The sequence below is a fragment of the Coloeus monedula genome (assembly GCF_965178545.1).
Source record: "Coloeus monedula genome assembly, chromosome: 5".
Lineage (NCBI taxonomy): Eukaryota > Metazoa > Chordata > Aves > Passeriformes > Corvidae > Coloeus > Coloeus monedula.
The window spans coordinates 16722055-16743119 of record NC_138785.1 but is presented as its reverse complement, the minus strand read 5'-3'; the positions used below and the strand labels follow the sequence as shown (position 1 = coordinate 16743119).

The following is a 21065-nucleotide window of genomic DNA, read 5'->3' as shown; positions in this document are numbered from 1 at the left end:
ATCCTGACCTATGCCTACTTGGACTTTTTCGGTTAGCTTGTTATTTCCTTCTCTGAGCATGAATAAGACACCTCAGCTTCCCAACAAATCCAGTGGCATCCTGGTAAAAGCAGCTCATTCCACTCGAGTCAGAAGAATCGCTACTGCTCCATATTCAATAGTCCCAACTCTTCCATCCGATTTACGTGCAGGGCTGGGTTCTCTCCTGTGAGATACCTGGGTATTTTGCAGAGGAAAAACACAGCAAGAGCTCTGATTGTCCCTTGTGTTTCCTAACCCAGCCTCAGCCTGGAGACCAGCTTATCAGCAGCAGCTGGAAATGGCTCTTAACTAGCAATAAGGAGATTAGAATGCATTCCAGCTGTGGCTCCATCTCTAACCCTTCCCATCTCTGATTTCACAGCATATTCCAAGCTGCAGTGATATGAAGATGTATGAAATAACAGAATTATTCTCTCCTTGAAATATCCCCATGCAATAAGAATCCCCAACTGGGAACAAGGCAACTTCCATAATATTTCCATCGCCCTAGGGAGGCTCAAAGGAAGGCTGCAAAGATGTCCCATGCCTGATAATAAAGTTCAAATTTTAAAAAATAATGTTAAGGGAACTCCTCACTGAAGTCAAATTATTCTAAATATTGAAGTCAGAAAGGCAGTGGCAGCAAATACTGTGAACTTTCTTCCCTTTTATTAACATACAGAAGAGAAAAACCCACACTAAGCACTCAAAGCATTGACTCTTAGAGAAAGACTTTTAAAATATATAAAATTGTTGCTTTAGAACACATTTATTAAAAGACGTTCCAGGGATCAATAAAGTTAGAGAAACAACAAAGTCAACTAGAAATCCCTGTCATCTTAATATGCAGGTGGCAATAAACAGAACATGGGAAGTCTCAGATCAAGGTGCTACAGTGCCTGTAATTATCCCTACTGTGCTCACAACCCCTATAAAGGGGTCACAAAGCAAAGGGAGGAGCTCACAAACTGTGTGGATGGCTATATTCAACCACAGTAGGTGACAACAACCAGAGTACCTGCTTTAACAAAGACCTCTTTTGGTTTTGACTAGTTTCTGTTTATTTTTGCTATAAGCAACTTTTCTTGCTCTATTTCTGATATATAATGGGCTCCTCACCATTTTCCTCTGCCCCATTACTCATCTGAGGTGTTTTGTTCTCATTAGCTTTCCAACTGGTTCAGAAACAAAAGGTTGAGGTTTCGGATACTGAAATTATTCCCTCCTGTACATGTCACAGGAATCTAGTTGTCTATAATTTAATCTTTTCCTCTCTCCCAATGTGAGATTAAAACATGGCAAATTATATTTCCTGCATTTCTAATTCCTCCTGCAAGGATGATATTGTGGTAACATATCTAAGAGAAGCTTCAAGAAGTGTTTATTTTGTCGTGCTGTGCTTGCTACCAAAGACAGCTGCTTTCTCAGTCCCTGAGAGGATTGCCTGGGGTTAACAAGCAAAGCCAAATAAGAGAGGATTAGGAAGCTACTCATAGTGGTAGGAGAGCACACAGCAGCGGACCGTGTGGAATAGGCACTGCTCACTCCCAGACACGTGGTTTTAGGCACTACACCTCAGCTTTCACCCTTAAGAAGTCAGAGGTCACATAATTAATGTGCAAGCACTCAATTAGAAGTGGACATTCCTCAAACCTTACCTTAAAGAAATTTAAGATTCTGCGCCAAGCTCCCAGTACAAGAAACTACTGCTATGGCTACTTAGGGCACAGACAGCAGAAATGACAACAACCTGTTTCGACATTCTGCCTAAAAATCCACCTAAAATTTAGATGCAGAGGAATAGCTAGAAGTGAAGAAGAAGTTTCACGTTCATGTCCAATCCATTCCTGCTGAACAAACAAACAAGTGTGACAATGGTCATGGGATTTGATTTTATTTTTCCGAAGTGCATTTCTCGGCTGAGAATTCCGTGGGCTTTACCAAGAACTTTTATGCAGGCCAGTAAATGCCTTCAAAGACAACAACTCTGATTCTCTTGAGAGTGTGTCCATACTAAATAACACAGTGCTATGTGGTGATATCTGAGGCAGCTGGAGTATACCCACAAGTAGTAGAGCTGAATTAACCTGGGCACACTGCTGTGATAACGGCCTCTTGTACACAAGGCAGCTTATTTAGAGCTTGCTTTGTTATCTCAGCATGGCACAGCACTGTGCAGGAAGACAATATAAACAATTATGATGAAGCCTATTTAGGCCTTATGGGCAATGTTCAAGTACCTCAAGGTGGGCAGAAGAGCCCCCTTCAGAGTTATTCACTGTGCAAAGAACTCCCTTTGGCAACGCAGAACTGACGAAAGGATTATGTCAGCCTTTCCTTTCCAGAACGAGGAGCAGGGTGAGAGCCTGGGGGCAGCAGAAATTAGAGCAGCTCTAGGCTGTTATGCTTACTCTGGTGCCTGAGAAGGGCTTCTCGTGGGCTTGAAGTGCCAGAAACACAGAGGTGGGTAAGAGGAAGTTCTGCTCCAAACACAGAAGGAAATGGGTCCTCAGTCATTAGTTGCCAGGTCTAGATTTGGCACCGTGGTTTATAAAGGGAGAGACTCTGGCTGTGCTTCAGGAAAGCATGCAAACACAGCTACACCACCAGCTGCTATCTAAACACACTTGTCTGCCACCCTCTCTTAGTTCCTTAGTTTTCACTTCAGATAATGATCAGCTAGTTGGGGAAGATCTGTTCGTATTTTAATTTTTGAGATGAGCAATTATTTGTCCTACTACACAAATCAAAGTGAAGTCTAGAAGCTTGCAAAGAATTTGTGTTCATTAAAGTCACACATGCGGATTATTCAGTAAGTTAAATACATACTTAGTAAAACCAGCAGGTCTTTTAATCCATTTTTCTAAAAGTTACTTGCCCTGATACAGCATCTTACAAAAGTCTAGCAGGCACCAAGATTCAGAACATGTCCAACACATTCATTCAAAATAAGAAGTTGTAATTTTAAAGCAAGCTTGTGACAAATCTTTTCCCTTTCAGAAACTTTCAGATAAAACTTGAGACCATGAAGGAAAGAATTCCTTGCATATGCATAGAAAGCCCCTGGAACAGAGGAAAACCACATCCAAGCTACAAACCCCAGATGAGGGCCAGCAGAGTTACAAACTATTCCTGAGGACGGAAATCCTCAGAGTAGGGCCATGCAGAATTCAAAGGGATGATGACAGTAGCTTGGCTTTGAGTTGCTTCAAAAATGTTACTTCTACCCTAGTGAGAGCACCCCAAAATAAAAGAAACAAAACAGTGCAGATGTTTGGAACCTAATTTCATCAGCTGAAACTGCTGATTATACCACTCATTACAAAAGCGCTACCACTTGGTAACCCTTTAATTTTTAATGGGATTTATTCTAAACAGCAACTAAATCATCAGTCTCGCATGCAACCTTCCCTCTCGGTCTGCTGTGCTATCAGCACTAGTCACTCTTTCTCCTCTGCTTCCAGTCCTGTTATCTAAGTACTGAGAAAAATGAGGGAAAGGACTATTCATGCAGCCCAGTTTTTCTCTCTCTACTTAATGTTTCTCAGAGAAAAAAAAAGGTCCAAGCACGAATTTTGTGTCATTCCAAATTACCCAAATTCAGACCCTGTGAATTCTTAAACTGCAAAGTGGAACAGGCTTGTCTTAATGTTAGGCTTAACTTGGAACTCCACTACCCAGTATAATTACACCACAAACAAGGAAATCCCTTGAAAGGCAGGAGAAATTTAAAGAACAGAGCTAACTCCTAAGCTGTCGGGTTTAGACAGGACATTCAAAATATTTGGTGTCTAGACCAAGACGGATACTAGGCAATGGAAAGAGAAACTGTCTTTGGGAGCATAACACTACCATAAAGGTGACTCGAAGTTAGTCTGCAAAAAAGGAAACCTGAAAGACAAGCTTTCATGTGAGCTTATGGGTACAAATTGCTGAATTGTTCGCTACAGTAGCCACAATGCAGTGTGTAACTGCAGCACTGATGCTGTCTGTACCCTAGAGCATGTATCCCTTCAAATGAAGTATGGGTCAAGTCTCAGTGTTATTACTTAACTACATTTAAAAAAGAAAATCCCTGGAGAAAGGGATATTATCCACCTTTTTGAAGGTTTTTTTTTTTCCTTCAGCCCAATTTACTATTCTTCATGCCCATATTAATACTTAGCATGTATTGTTCGGAGAATACATTTAAAGTAGATCCAAAAAAAGTTTTACTTTGGGGGGCAGAGAGAAAGATTAAGAAAACTGCCCCCATCCCCATGAAAACTGGATTCTATTACCCACCACTGGCTACTTTGCAGTCCAGATATTTAGCATACTATTGTTATTTTTGAAAAGCATATGATACTTTAGCCTCCAAACATCCTGGAGGGATTTGCACGCGTAAACCCAAATGATACAAATCATGTACGATGAACGGCAAACTAGGCAACAAAAAATGCTATAGAAGGAAACAAAACAAAATGTTATTTAGAAGATATACTCTTAAAGAACTCCAGGATCATGCTTGAAAAACTGCAATAGTAAAAAGATTCCAGACACAGTCCGTATCAGCTCTCCCTAACGATCTGAACTCATGCCCATATTATGATTTCTTTGCAATGTGAAAGGAGAAAAAAAGTCCTCTATACAGTGCTTCATGACAAATCACATGCCTTGTGAAGCTTCATGTTAGAAACCCTTTTAACTTCCAAAAAGTCCTCTTTTGTAGGTCATGCTCTCATTATCTTGCCCTGGGATCTGGTCTGATTAAATTATAGGAAATTACTAATACTTCACTTTGAACGGCCAGCTCCTCCTGGCTCCTCTTCTTCCTTCTTTTTTTTCTAAACTTAATTCCTCCTACTCCTGCCTTCTTACATATGAAAAAGACAACAATCACTCTGCTACAAAGATTAAGTCATACTCATTCTTCATCTTTTTTAAAAGTAAAAATTCTGTCTGCATGCTCTTATATTTCCCATTCCACTGCTCTCCCTGCCGGTTCTCCTGTTTGGCAAACTATGAAGTTCGCAGTTTTGTTCTAAACATGGGGCACCCCTACCCCCTTTAAAATCTCACTCATAAGATTCTAAAGACTTCACTAGCTTAATGAGCACAACACTGACTCTTCAGCAGCCCAATCTATACTCCAGTGTGATTTATCTGTATTTTGTACCATCAGACAACACTAAGACATCACCTACCATTGATGTGCTTTAGACACTTATCACTGAATCATCTTGTAAAAGTGACTTAGTTCACACAACAACAACAAAAAAAAATCAGCATACAAATTTAAAGAGAAAGACTTTACATGTCAGAAGGGACCTCCATAAAGGGAGAAGGTATTTTTGAAAAGTCTGTGAGGACTTCGCTAGCACAAGAGGGACAAAATGAGAGAAGTGTTTTCGGATAGAGTAATGGGGTTGTTCCTCAATCCACCAAAAGGCTGCTGTTCATTTGAGAGGTTCATTACAGTACCACCACGACAACCATAATGAGAGCATTGAAATTATTAACCTAATCATACCAAGAATAATAATTTTCCCTATGTGGATCCTCTTGTGGACTATGTGCTATATCAAGATCCCCACAGTGGTAAGAGGTCAAAAACAGTAAGCACGTTAGAAGAATAAATAAAACATACTAGAAGAACAAATAAAAGCTTCCCCTTACACATGCCATGATTGCTAGCAAAGTAATAAACTCATTTGAAAGAGAAAGATTCCTGTTCCTGGCAAAAGTGTTTTGTCTTGGAGGCAACTCTTAAATACTAAATGACAATAAAGGTGCTCCTGACATTGGGAAGTCTTTTGAAAAACCTATCCAATGCATCCTCTCTTGCAATCAGAAAGTATCAGATGAAGCGAGCTGCAGAAATAAAAAATGAAGGAAGCTCTAAATCATTGTTAATTTACTTGCTTGACAGCATTTTTTTGTCCTCTGATGATATAATTGAGCAATAAAAACACAATATAATAAAAAGCTTCACAGAGTTCAAGTGGTTTTTTAGTGTATAGAAATAGCTGAACACATCAACAAAGCCTGGAACATCCAACACTGTACCTGACCATGAAAGCCAGAAGAGTTACACGCCCTCATAATAGGATATCCAGCTTTTGATATTGAAACTAATACTGTATCAATGCCGCATCTCCTCCTTTAACAAAACAAATCTAACAGAAACTGCCACTACCGTTTGTCCTGCACTGAAAACATTCCTCAGAAGCTAGCAGCAGTTCAGGCTTCTCAATGTAACATTTAATTCTGCCTGAGACTCTGTAATAAATGCAAGCTTTGAAAAAATGGAATTGTGACATTCATTCGCAAATTGCATTACTGACAATCCTCCGAGACAGAATCAAACCCCAAGGAGTATTGATTGCTGCACTTAAGGCAATGTAGTGCTCTAGATCTTAAACATTTACTCAAGTGCCTAAAGACTTCCCAAAACTTTTACTTTTCAGGCTGAGCTCTTCCAAGTCGTATCGAGCAATTCAGAGGTAGCAGACTTTCAAGAAACCTCAGTAAAGAAAATAATAGCCTGAGGTAGGATGGAAAGCGAGGCAACAAGGAGAAGAAAGACAAGGTTGTGTTTATACATATCTTTTTACAGATTCTTATGCTGAGTAAATGAGAAACAAATATCTAACTGCTAAAGTAGCTGAAAGGGAAAACAAACCCTAATGCACATACACACAGGAATGAGCAAAATTCCTTAAAACATTCCAGTGAAAATTAATTGACTTGTCCAAGTTAGCCACATCCAAATGTAATCATAAGACATGCATGTACTGGGCAAAATTTTAGTTATAGACTTAATTCTGCCATTGTAAACCGAGTCTACACTGCCACAGTATTTAGTTTGGGTATGAATGAGCCATTGTCTATCCAGGAACTCCAAAAACCCTTTCCTCATTCATTTGTATCTTAAACTGAAGGATGCACTTTCTTTTGTGGTTCACAGAGTATCACTGAAGACATTCTGCTGGCATCTGTGACTAACCAGTTCTCCAAACCTGACTTCCTTGGACACAAAAACTCCACTTTACAATACATGTAAATACTGGAGTCTCAAAGGGCCCATCCATCTGACTGAACCCTGAGGTTCATCCTGCTTTGAGCAGGGGGCTAGGCCAGATGACCTCCAAAGGACCCTTCCAAACTAAATTACGTTGTAAACAACTCCAGTGACTGAAAGCTCGACCTTAACTCTGCCCTTTTAAGCAGATGCCACCAAAACACACTATTATTGCATCTAATAATATCAATCCTTCTCTTCCTTCAAACACTGAGGCGTCAGTAGCTCGCAACTCCCTTGGAACTGAATTAAACTCTTGCAGCAGCCTTGTACATGTCGAGCAAACTCTTGTACCGAGAACTTCTTCACCATGGCATGATTTTTTGGCAGTGCAGTCTTCTCAAGCGAAACTACCTCTAAATGTAGGTGAGGGCTGTCCAGTGGAGTCAGTGGGCAGAAGTATAAAATCAGAGTGCTAGTCAGCAGTGACAGCAATCCTCAGGTGCACTGCAGGATACATAACAACTTATAAGGAATTAATTAAGGCATAGAAACCCTGAGAACACAGCTTCCTACCCAAACTGTACTACATTCGACAAGCATTTGCCAGGCTAAGTTACATCTGTTCAGTTACAATGTAACACCCAAATTATTCTGTGTATCAACATCTGACTATTTATTTCCCAAACAATTGCAACAGAATCCAAAATATCCCAGGGAGGTTCAGTAAGATGCTACATCACTTCGGTGTCCTGGAGAGCATTCACGCACCAGCAGCAACCTGCACCATGACTTGGGAGTGAATCACAGCGTGATGCCCTCAGTGGGGCAGAGTCAAGGTTGAGCACAGCAGCTGACAGCTTCTTTTGGGATGAACGTGGGGCACTTTACATTCTTCTACCACCACTAACATCTCAAAACGAAATACACCCTCTGTCCCGCTAAGAAATGTGTTGCTAAAACCAGTGAGAATCAGAGAATAAAAATGTCTTTTACACTGAGTACCCATTAAAGCAACATGTTGCTTACAAATCACAAACCAAAAAAGCCACCCAAACCAAATCACTATTTACAGCATCTGCACACTGAATTCCAAGGTATTTTCTGAATCTAGAACAGTATTGTTCTGAGTTATCTAAAGTATTATTGCTATTGTCAGTAATAGCTTTTGATCCACTGCAATATAGTTGCAAAATAAACTAAAATAAACAAATCCCACTGAATAGTAGCATTCGTGTGGGACATATGGCGGGTGTGCCTTTTGCACATCAGGAGAAAAAAAACTCCTCCCATGAACTGAACTAAAAAATTAATCCGAAAGAAGTACAAATTAGGCCGTGTATTTTAAAACAAACAAACAAAAAAATCTAAAAATATCAAAATAATAACACACGCCGAACTCTATCCGCACAATGAAGGCAATTGTTCCCCGGCCCAGAAAAAGCCGTGACTTCCCCCGGCGCGGCGGTCAGGAGGTCGGGGCCGCGGGCGGCCTCAGCCGCAACCCAGAGGCGGGGGCAGCGCAGGGCCGGGCCCGGCGGAGCCGCGCCGAGCCGAGCCCCCGCGGCCGCGCTCGGCAGCGCCCGGCCGAGCTAAGATGGAGCCCAGGTTTGATGTCAGCCCCAGGGGCGGGCGGAGGGCAGCGCGCCGGGGCGGGGGCGAGGGCAAGGTCAGCCGCCAGCCCGGCGCGGCCCCGCCGCCTCCGCCCGCCCCGGGAGCCCCGCGGGGCTTCTGCCGAGCCGGGCCCCCCGCGGCCGCCCCCCGGAACGCCCCTGCGCGCCCGGACTTGGCCCCTGCTCCGCCCGCCGCGCCGGGGCCGGGGCGCTGCAGAGGCGGGCGCCGCGCTCCCGCCGCCCCCCCGAGCCGAGCCCGGCCAAACCGAGCCGTGCCAGCTGCGCTTGCAGGAGAAACCGGGGCTGCCGGCTCGGCTCCTCCGGCGGGCGGACCGCCAAAGGGCTACGCAGGGGCAAACGGCAAGAAGAGGGGAAGGGGGGGGGGGGGGGGAAACCCCAAACCCAATCTCAAGCATCAACCCCCTCCCCTCCCCCCAAAGCAAAGCCCGCCACAACTCAAGCCCTTGCCTCGAGTCGGCAGGAAAAGAAAAAGGGAGACAAATCTTTGCGGGGCTGCAAGTGCCGCCCCCTCGCCCCCAGCGCCCACATCCCCCATCCCGGCCCGTGTGTCGGTACGGGAAGGGCGCGGGGAGCGCTGCCCCAGCCCCTCTGCCCGCAGAGCGGAGCGGGGGCCGGGCCGCGCTCCGCCCGCAGCAGCGCCCCGCGGGCAGGGGCAGGAGCCGCCCCGGTGAACTCCCGGTGACCGAGCCCGGCTCCGGCATCGGCGGCTCAGCTCTCGCCCTGCCCTGAGCTCGGCGTGCAGGGGCTGCAGGCACACTCCGAGCAGATGTGTCGGGGACAGATAAATGACCCCTCCATCCACCCCGCTCTCTCCTAAAACCAGCCCTGAGGCCATGCAGGGGCACGGTATTTTTAGGTCCCTTCCCCTCCTCTCCGCCTCCCTCTCAATAGCTGCCGAGCGCTGAATACAAGGAGAGGGGGAGAGGGAGCGGGAGAAAAGTTAACTGTTTTGCAAAGAGGGGAGAAAACAGGCAGCGAGGGGGGAGGGAGCGATCAGGAGCAGGGCAGGGTGAGCCGTGTCAGGGGATGTGTGTATGTGTATGTGTGTGTGTGCGTGTGTGTGTGCGAGCGCAAGGGGTGCCCGCGGGCGGAGGATCGGATGCACTTTAGCCCTGTGCTCTGCTGCTCTCGTCTGGGGCAGCGCCGCCGAAGCCTGAGTCTCGCCTGGCTCGCCTGACCCTTCATTTCACTGCGGCCAGGAGGAGCCCGGAGCCCGCCGCCGCCTCCTCTCCCTGCTCTGCAGGGACCTCGCCTGCCACGGTCTGCCTCCCCGCCGCCCCCTCCCACGCCGCCGCCGGCAGCCACAGCCCCCTCCGGGGTGGCCCTGGGGTCGGTGTGGGGTGCCCCGCCGGCCCCCTCCGCGGCCGCTGCCCGCCTACCCCCCGCTCCCGGGCCGCCCAGCCCCGCCGCAACCTTTAGCCGGGGACGGACCTCTCGGCTGGTTCCGCACAAGACGCCAGCAGCCGCTTCCCCTCTCGCCGCCCTCCCCTCCCGTGTTTAGCCCCCCTCCCCACCCGAATAAAACAGACCCCCCTCCCTCCGGCCCCAAAGAGAAACCCACACCGCCCCCCCTCCACCCCCCCTTAGCACAAATGCACAATCACGGGCGAGGGGAGGGAGAGGGAGGAAAGGGCGAGAGACGCGAAGAAAGAAGGGGGGAAAGGAGAGAGAGGAAAAATTAAAAGGGCACAAGGCTGTTCATCACCAACATGGCTGCCTTAGCTCAGACCTAAAAGAGGAATAACCCAGGCTGTGTCTTTGTCAGTTTCACCTCTGTAACCCTAAACTAATGCACGAAACGACGGAGGCGGCTGCAGAGGGGAAGGAGACGGGGAGAGGAGGAAGGAGAAAATGGCAAAAAGAGGGGGCACTTACGTGAAGAGAGGCGCTTGGGCTGCTCCTGCTTCCTCCTGGGCATTTTCCCCCTTTTTTCACATTCTCCTCCTTGGTTTAACGGGAGATCAAATAAGACCGGGAGGGGGGGGCACGGACAGGCACAAAGCCGGGGCCCCCGGGGGAGCTGCTAACCGGGGCGGGTTTTCCCTCTTCGCCGGGGGAAAGGGGGCTTGAAGCCGGTTTTCTCGGAGCCACCGCGAAGGGCTCCCTCTCCCCTCTCTCTTTCTTTTCCTCTCCCCCCCACCCCCCACCCCCCCACCCCCCCGCAACCCGGTCGTGCACCTGGCTTGTCCCCGGTCGCAGTATCCCTCAGCGGCCGGGGATGTGTTCCCGGCGGGCGGGCGGGCGCCGGGCGCCGTGCCGGGGCGAGGGCTGGCGCGGCGGTGCCGAGGGCTGCGCCCCGCGCTCCTCCCGGCCCCTAACTAACACTAACGCCGGGATCAAAGGGCAGCGGCGGCGGCGGCGCTCCCGGCGCGCCCGCGGGCGGCAGGGACACCGCACACACCCCCGCACAGCCCCGGCGGGCGGGCACACGCACAGACACACGCACAGACACGCGCGCCCCGCCGGAGCACAGGGGACGGTGCCCCCGCTCCCCGCGGGCTCCGGGCGCGGCGCTGCGCGGCGGCGGAGGATGCGCTGCCCCGGTCCTGCACCCGCTGCTAATCCGCTCTTAAAAAAAAAAAAAAAAAAAAAAAAATATATATATATATACACACACACATATATATATAAATTTTAAAAATTTAAAACAAAACAAAAAAAAGGTGTGTGTTTGTATTTGTGGGTCTCGACCATTCGCACTGTAATCCCCTCGTTTGTGGTGGGAAGGAAAATAATAATATCAACCCCTTTTTTTTTTTTTTTTTTTTTTTTAATGAAGGCGTTTTGTCTTCCTGTGTTAGAAAACAAAAATTAATTGTGGCGGTGCAAAGCTGACCCCATACAATTTCTTGGATGGGGTCAGCTATCCCTTCACAAAACACAGGGGCCGAAGGGGCTTTCTACAGCCGAACTTCAGTGTGGGAGGGAGAGGCTGCTTTATACACAGCTCCCTCCAGGCCAAAACAAGCACCCAAAATAAGCCAGAAAGAAAGGTGGGCAAGTTGGTATTCTGACAATTTCTAGTGCAAGTTTTAAAATGTGGAAAGAATACAGGCAGCATGAAAATCACAACTCCCTGAGTGTGTGTGTGTATGTGTGTGGAGGGGGGAGGAAATCAAGATTAGGTCACCCCTAATGGTTGATTTAACTGCTACATGATACTTCTACAGTGCATAGAGCAATCTGGACTTCTGAAATTTACTTTTTTTTTTCCCCTGCTGTAATGCAGGTATATGAAGCTTTATCCTGAAGTAATTCCAGTGTGCATTATGAAGCCAGGATAGCAGCTTTCATTAACTGATACATACTCTCATTACTTCACAAATCACACATCTTTCTTCAAAGACAGACATGAAGGTGGGGAAAAAAAAATAGAAGAGCGATTGGGTCTCACTAAAGCACAAAAGGTACTCCGTGAAAGAGAAGTGCTCTCTTTGTGACTTACAGTCATTTGGATAAAAGTTCACACAGAGGTTGTTAATGATTTAAACTCCAAAACCTGTTACTACAATTGAAGTAAAATTATTTGAAGCATGGTTGTTTCATATAGCTCTCTTTGTGTAAGAAAACTTTGAACTTAGCAGAATACATAATCAAAATCGTGAGTCAGATGTTGCAAAAATAAAAATATGCATTATTCTAGCAGGTATACCTGTTAGAATTTTTTGGCTTTTGACAACCTGACTCATCATTTTATCACATTATTTTTTATCCTAACTTCAATTTTTTAAAAATAAACAGCTGCCTAGGAAAATACAAAACACCAAATCTGCAACCTAAATATTTTAAAACAGTCAGCTTTAACTCTTAATCACCTCAATTTAGAATGGTTTCACATAATCTTATACCCATTTTACAGCCACAATGAGCCTTTCAGAAGGAAAAGAATCTAAATAGGATTTAAAAGATTACATATATGACAATCCCAGGTTCACTAACATGCCTATGTAATTCTGAGTTTTGAAACCACGTGTACAGGGTACACATCTACTGAGACAAAACGGATTCCTCCTTGCTTCAGCTGGTTTATCATTTCATACAATACAGTTAAAATACTTCATTTTCATTGAGAGGTTTATTTATTTTTAATCCAGAGGTAAAAACAAAGTGTATAACTGTCAATACTGGAGATTTCTGGGGGTAGGGATGAGTCCAAACTGCTGCCTTGCACTTACTCATGACCAAGAGCACCAGAGCCAGAATTCTCTCAGAATATTTAGGTCCTGGCTTTTCCCTCAGTTCTCCAGTTTATGTTGGTTTTGAAGATTTCTACAGCGTTAGTAGTGCTAACCAAAAATATCAGAAGCATTCTTCGCTATTGCTCACAAACCTCAATTTCAACACGCCTGGGACTAGCAACAGAACTTTGTTCACTGTAGGAGTTGCAGTGCTAGACCAGATTACTTATTTTTTCAATACATTCTAATGGCAGCTGTGCTGAACTAAGCCAGCTTTGTGAGCAGCAACCGAATGATCTGATGACCGAATGACCGAATGTCTGTGCAGGAGGCCACAAAGTGGCCATTTCAGAGAGGGAAAGAGTACTGGCTCTGTGCTATGATCCACCACTGCTGTGGCAGCCCTTCCCTAGGTGCTCTAGGAGAACAGGACACATGAAATACCGTGTTCTTCACTATCACTCTTTCCACCCTCTATTCCTCATGCATTTCTGGCATAAATTAATGTTGACATTGTCAGCATTAATTTACAATGTGCTGTGCGGGTTTTTTTCCCCTCCATCATTTGAAACCCCCTTTAGCGGAGTTGAGGTGGCTGCAGCAAAGAGGCACCATGGGAACACAGCTCTCTGAAAGGGCCATGGGGACTGGCACACAGCAGAGCAGCCTTAAATCTCTCTGAGGGTGACCTTGGCTTCCACAGACATCCTAACAGTTTTCCTAGGAGTTTAGTGGGCCAAGCCTTAAGTATGTTCTGCAGTGAAAGAAATCCCAATGCTCGAATGAATTATCAGGGAGAAACTTCATATACTTTAGCTTTGAACAGTTTCTAACCCCACACCTGGAAATACTCTTTGGGAATAACTTGGTTCTTCAGCTCTATCCTGGCTAAGTGCATTACTTCAGATATTGTCCTTGTCAATAGATAGTATCCAGCCTTCCCACTGAAACCATAGGCACAGCAGTCCTCACTTCCACTATTTTACACATTGATTTAAGGGAGGTGACTAAGGGCATAACACCATCTAAAAAATAATCTTCCATGTTGTGTTTGGTGGTATAGCACAAAAAAAAGAGAATTAAGTCAGCTGACCACACTTTTGAACATTTTTTTGTCCAAACACAAGAAAATAGTTTCAAGTCTTCCACAGATAACATAATATAAATAATGCATTGCTTCTGCAGGTCCTGCTATTAATAAGTAATGATTGTATGGCACCTTCCAAACATCAAACCTAGTTACACATATGAATTAAGTTCAGCTCCAGAAACCACTTTCGAACAAAGTAAATATTTTGTTCGCTTACACATGAGAAAAATGAAACAAATTGAGTAAATAAGGTTTTAAACAGTAATAAATGATGTAACATTCCTAAAACCTTTGCAGGGTATCTAGCATCCAAACTGTCTTTATGCAATGTACCAAATACTTGAAAAGGTTGCTAAACAGAAATTTAAAAATTACCTGGCATCCTTGCTTTATTCTTTGAAACTTTAAAGAGTCCTGTTCCCAGGGTCAGATTTTTTTAAAGAAGTGTACTGAGTGGAAAAATAAGACCATTTTAACCAGTTCCTGGGCCTTCTCAAACCAAACTATGGCCACCTCTGCTTTAAGTACAGCCTAGCAAAATGGTGGCCAGGTCAGTTGTGTGTGTCCCTGAGCATGCAGAGGAGAGTTATTCAGGCTCCACAGGCTCTTTTTAAAGTTACTGCTATCTTTGGATTAGTCTTCTGTTGACCATAGGCAAATACCTTCTATAGCATCTGTATCTTCAATATGTAAGATGAGGCCCACCAATTTTAAATTGAAATTAACATCTCTCTCACATGTGTTGGCCATTACCTGTAACAGCATAAACTCCTCTAGTTTTAATTTATGCCAATATTTCCATGCTCAGCAGTAACTACGAATCAGTCCTTCAAACAACACTTGATTACAAACTTCTCTTTACTCCTAAGCATTTGAAAGGCAAACACAATGGGATGAACAAGTCCATAGGACAACAGCTCATAGATACCATCATCCATGTTTGCGATTGCTCCATAAACAAATGACATCAAGTAATAGGTTTGTAAGAATAATTAATAATGACAAGTTAGTGACTGGCAAGGCCACCAACCAACCCCACAAAGGTCAATGAGCAATGATCAGAAGCCATTGCTGTCTGATGAGTATCATCCTGGGACAGATAACAATTACCAAGTGGGAGATGCAGTTGCATAACCAGCAGATCCTAAATGACACATAGGCTTTAGCTTTTTTAAAAGACAACCAAATTCTCCTTCTGCAAAGTTTTTAACCTTTCTTAAAATGAAAGGAAAATGAAAGGCCCACAGCCACTTCTAGGCAAGAACTCTTGCAGAGAGCATATTGAATCACAATGTACTTTAAGACCAAGAATTCCACTACAGTCACAAAGCCTCCAAATGGAGAGGCATCAAGAAGGAAGAGTGCAATATGACCTATGCCTCTTTGCTAAAACACAACCAGTTTTTTCAGAATCTTGTCTAAATCCTGGCAAACTAACTAGCCATCATCACTTCATAACAAACTTTAGCACAAGATGCTTCTAGTTGAGGTGCAAATTTAACACATTAATACTTCTTCAGAAAAACCATGGTGTTTATATTTTTCAGCTGTTAGAATAGCACACTACCAAGGAAAGATGATATAGCTTCTAATTTCAATTCAAAAAAAACCCCAACACTGTAAGGCTGGTGGCCTTAAACCCATGTGGATACATAATCCTAGATTTCACAGGCCAGAAATACATTGTCTGTAGGTCTGAAGAGGGACCACACATTAATGTCCATATAATTTTGTTGCTACTTAAATACTATACGATGCTTCTTCAGAGCTACCAAAGAGTTTCACGATTCTTATTTTACCATAACTGCAGCTGGCTTTTCAATTTCATAATTATGTAATATAATGATATTTTTATATAATTACATATAATCTATTATATATCACCCTTTCACGTCCCTTTAGTGTAAGCCTATTTTTCAAAAAACAAACACCCCCAAACCAACCAAAAAACAACAACCAACCACTCACTTGACCCTAGGACTATTTGAGTTAGCCTACAGATACCTGAAATGCAGTATTTCTCCCTCAAGTCTGAGTGAGCAACATCTTACCCAGTACAGATTAAATATAGAAAAAATAAATTAATATTTTACAACATAAAACACTAAGCAATTTCTGAGCTGATGAAAAGAATTTGTTTAGTCAATTGAGGACTGGAACACTTAGCTCAGGGCTACTGCAGTTACAAATGTGGAAATAAAGAAGGATAATTATCTGCTCCAATCCTGATCTTTTTGCATAATTTTATATTGTACATTTAAGTACATTGAAATCAATAACCTTACCCCACCCTAAGAATGGTATAAGGTAAATCAGAGTGAGACCCAGACAACTCCCTCTCTCATTTTGCTTCTGCTTAATAGTTTGCTGGTGGCTGGTTAACTGAAGATTTAGGCACAGCCTTATTATCAAACACCTGCCATGGTTTTAAGGCCTTACCCCCTCCTGGAAAAACCACCCCCCAAACTGGCAAAACAGAATGCATTTGGCCTCCTGTCTACTTCAGAGAAGTCTTGCAGCTTCGTTAAGTAGCAAGGCAACAGCATTTTAAGCCACAGCTGTTTGCTAAATGGAAGTGTGTCCAAGTTTTTAAACACCTTGTTACATTTACATTGAAAGGCAGAGTCTCTGCTGCACCAGCAAGGTGGCGAATTCCTCAGGGAAATCAATTCTGGTTTCTCAATCAACTAGCTAGTTTTCTATTGTTAAATCACTAGAGTAATACTGAGACTGCACTGGACCATGAGAGCTGACAAGACCCCAAGGAGCTCCGCTACCATCTAGGACCGTGCATTCACCAAACTCATCTTTCACACACAGCACCTTATCAGAGACACAGCAGGAGGAAAGCAGGCACAGAGGGGCATGTCAGTGGTACTGATGCCAACCAGGCCCTCTTTGGAATATCTGAACAGCTTAAAGAAGGGTGAGATAGAAGGGCATTTGGGAGACAAGAAAATGTGGTGGTGCTGAGATTTTACATTCCCAAGGAAAAGAAATCCATTAGGATAAGGGAGGGAAGGACCATGTGGAGGATCAAGCTTGTAGTAGAATTCATCTGCCTGGTGTGATGAATTTCACAGAGAATTCAGCTATGCTTGACCATACTGCACGTTCTCAGTAATCAGCCCTCACCTACTGGCAGGCAGAAGGGTTTGGGCTGCAAGTCAGCCTGCTGAGCATGAAGTCATGCAGCCTGTAGGAAATTTCTCCTTGCATTGGCACTTCCCCATCGGGCTGTACAACACACAGGAAAAGGTAATTTGTCTTTTGAGATATTAGGAATAAAGACTAGCTTCCTCAACCCTTGCAAACACTGATGGAAATACTGTTTCTAGTGCCTACTTTTCAGCAACTCTAAGGCCACCCACTGTTTTCAAGTCTGTAGTTTACAGTAAGATGCAAATTATTTGTCCAAAAGAAATAGAGTAATAATAGTGAAAAATCCCACAGAGTGGCACTAAACTTCATGAATAGGAAAAAAGGAGAAGTGGTAATACCTGGAGGGAAGCAGCTTTCATTTCCACATAAAAAAGATAGGGATTGCATCCTCAACAAGTTTGCAAATGATATAAAACTGGAAGGAGCGGCTGATAACACCAGATGGTTGCCACTTTTCAGAAGTAGTACCTCTACAGAAGTGGGCAGAGGAATGTCCTGAAGTTCAAAAGAGGAAATGCAGTGTAACAAGGAATAGCCCTGGGCACCAGCATATCCTAGGCGTCAACCAGCTGGAAAGCAGCTTTTCCAAGAAGGACCTTGGGATCCTGGTAAACAAGAAGGTGGCCACAAGCCAGCAATGCACCCTTGTAGCCAAGAAGGGTACCAGGAGGAAGACAGTTGCCAGCAGGCTGAGGGAAGTGATCCTGCACCTCTGCTCGGTGCTGCACCTGGAATGCTGCATCTCATTCAGGGCTCTCTGGCACAAGAAAGATCTGGACTTACTGGAGCGAGTCCAGTACAGGCCACAAAGATGATTAAGGGACCGGAGCATCTACTGTATGAGGAGAGGCTGAAAAACTGAGACTGGCCTGGAGAAGGGAAGGTTTGGAGGGATCTCATCCATTTGTACAAATGTCTGATGGATGGGAAAGAGGTTGAAGGAGTCAGACTCTTACCACCAGTGTCCATCACCAGGATAAGAGGAAAGGGGCACAAAATGAAAGAAAAAAAAAAAAAGCAAAAGCAAAACCAAAGCAACATCCCCAAACCAATCAAACAACACAACACCAATATTCCATCTGAACACAACAACATGATTTTTATTGTTTTTTTACCATTAGGAGAGTCAAACACTTGGCACAGGTTGACCAGAGAGGTTTGAGCACTGAGGCTGGACTAGATGATCTTAAGAAGACTCTCCCAATATAAGTGAAAGTGTTGTAATGTGAGCATTTACTGTTCCCTAAACATGGTATTCACATCTGGTTTTATGGGAGCAGTTTACAGAACACAAATATTCCACTAGGCTTTTTTAGCTACCAGGACTCTTCATCAAAACCACTCTTATGATATCCAGAACTCTTTAATGTCCAAATACTTATTCTTAGAATTGTTACTGGTTTATGAGCTACTTAATGGAAAACATTAATTAATCATTCCAAAACCATGGTTGGTGTTTTACTCCCTCACTCTTCTTCCCTCAGTATGGCTCCTATCCTGAAGATTATACAAAACATTACATAAATGAACTTATAACTACAGAGCAGGTAGAAGAGTGACTGTATTTTTAATCCCTCTAAAATGCAAGCACTGAAAGTTGGCTGCCTTTTTCTTAGACATTTGCAAAGCATCATTACCTCCACGTTTCAGCTGGGGACATGCACTCTGCCTGTGGTAGTTCACCAACAAAGCTAGATGTAGAATTTTAAGGCTGCGGTTCCCAGCAAACCATTATCATCAACACATCCCTGACATGTAGGTGCTGTGGCCACGGGATTTAATTGCTTTTCTCGCTAACCTGCGGCCATACTTCCGTAGTGCTATGCTCTCTTTCACCAGTAAGCACACAAATTTACCCATATAATCCCTCATATGTGCTGGCTGCTTGCCTTAAAGGTGCCCAGGTCATGGAAGTAAAATTCATGAGGTACCCATATAATTTGACTACTTATTACTCTTATTGAGCTTTTGGGAGGGATAGACACTGCTGCGCACTGAGAAACACCGGGGGATTTCAGCAGTGTCACTCAAGACCTAACGGGCTCAACGCTGCAAAGAGGTCGTGGTGGCTCTTGGCAGCGAGTGGCGTGCTCCTGCCTGCAGATGGAGTCACGGTCCCAGGGAACACGCTCTCACTCACTTCTTTTCCCCCAACTGGAACAACAAACAAATGAAGGAGTTGTGGGGCAGGGGGGTTGCCCCTCTGTGTGTTTCCCTCCTCAAAAAGCAACTGTACGAATGAAGAATCGAGGGTCTGAAAATGGAAGAATACACAGATTTACTCAAATACTTTCTAGTCTCTTTGTATATGTCCCCCTCCCAAAAAAAAATTCCACATTTTTTGTATTAAAGAAGAAAGAGGGGAAGAGAGAAGATGAAGTGTTCTTAAAGGGAGGAGTACTTTTTCCATATTTCTACATGGAGGATGTTGCACAAGCCAGAATCAATAGAAGCAGGTAGGAGCCTGAACAGGAAATATCCCCTGCCTAGCCAGAGAAGGTACAGATGTCCCACTTAGTCTTGTGAAGGTCATCAAGCAGAGGATAAAAGGCAAAAATCAAGGTGAATGACTTTTAGAGAAGAGGTCCAGCAAGGCCATAGACTTGTGCAAGATTCAAGATGTTATTGTTGGGTTTTCTTGGAAATCTTATTTAAAGTTTGGAGGTTTTAGTCATTCTAATATGTTGAATGGCAGCTTATAAAACAATGAGTGAGCCTTCTTGGTCTCAATAACCATTAAGCTGGGTGGACTCTCCCCCAACATGCCAGGAACAGTGTCCATCAGAAACAAAATATTTTGGTTGCCTTGTGAACCCTAGAAGAGCTGGATCATGTCAACTCAGAAGGGAAACACTGCGATGCTTTCATTTACATGGGGGGAAAAAGCAAAATCAGGGGCTTTTAAATCATCTTCTGAGTAGCAAAACAATTAGGAAGTGGGCCAAAAAGATACTCAAGAGCAGCTTTCCAAGAGAAAACAGCACTGGAGAGGGTACCACAATGGAGCTGAGATAAAGAAGAAAGTGTGGAACACCTTTCTGGTCTTCTAGTGTAAAAAAAGAAAACATCTGCACAGTGGAATAGAGAAACTCTCCTGTCCAGGGTTTACCAGGCTTATATGATTCATACAACCCTCCAGTCCCCACAGCTGTGATACTATGTCAGACTTCTCTCCCTTCCATAGCTCTTAACCAACTTATTAAAAATGTTGAGAACTCATAACACTCTTCACTGGAGAATATAAAGGTACAAAGACTGTCCTCCTCCACTGCTAACATTGTTGGAGAACTTCACAACACGTGGGCTTTTACCAAAGGTCCTGCTCTATGCACTCAGTGCCTCTGAGTTACCATAAAATAACTAAGTCCAAAAAGTTACTGGGAGCTAGATACTCCAGGGTTCAAAAATAAGAAAAAAAAAAAAAAAAACAAAACAAAAACAAACAAAAAAAACCACTAAAACATCACCCAAACCCCACCCAAATGAAGCTAAAAAGATGAAGATATTTTAGGTTGCAAGGAAAGTCTGAAGACTTCTGGCTTGACAGCTCAAATGTTTTATCTGGCTGAAATTGTCACACCACCATGTAATAAGAGAGAATACCTAATTTATGCACATTTTAAGCTTAGGGTCCCTCTCTCTTCCCCAAGTTACCTCTGAACTACTGCCTCACCCAGTTCTTTACATCTCCCTGTTTCTCCCATTTTATCTTTACAACTGAGGCACATCCCTCCCCTTCACCCCAGCCCAGAATATTGTTCTAACCTCCATGAACATCTAAGCTTTATATTCTTCCTCTGATTGACCATCCTATCCAATTCAAAACTCCTAGTTCAATTTGTTACTAAAAGTCAATCATTCTTACCAAAATCTTTCCCACCTCCAAACTGCCATGCCTTCAGCAACTTCCTGTATTATAAAGATGTCCTGGGGTGACATTATGAAGCTGCTTTATTCCTTAACCATCCTCTCAATGC

At 44.1% G+C, this 21065-nt stretch overlaps 1 protein-coding gene across 3 annotated transcripts in view; it reads right to left on the bottom strand.

Moving 5' to 3' along the window:
• The window catches only part of ZNF827 (zinc finger protein 827), a 100296-nt gene extending 89539 nt beyond the window's left edge, over positions 1 to 10757 (bottom strand). For 2 of the 3 annotated variants that reach the window (XR_014226389.1, XM_082281286.1), the window contains exon 1: positions 10534 to 10757. Coding sequence is in view for 2 of the 3 variants with exons in the window: in XM_082281286.1 (XP_082137412.1) it covers positions 10534 to 10576 (43 nt within the window). In the remaining variant the exon portion in view is untranslated. The remainder of the gene's footprint in view (positions 1 to 10533) is intronic. The other variant, XM_082281287.1, reaches the window with a different exon arrangement.
• Positions 10758 to 21065: the final 10308 nt, after the last annotated feature.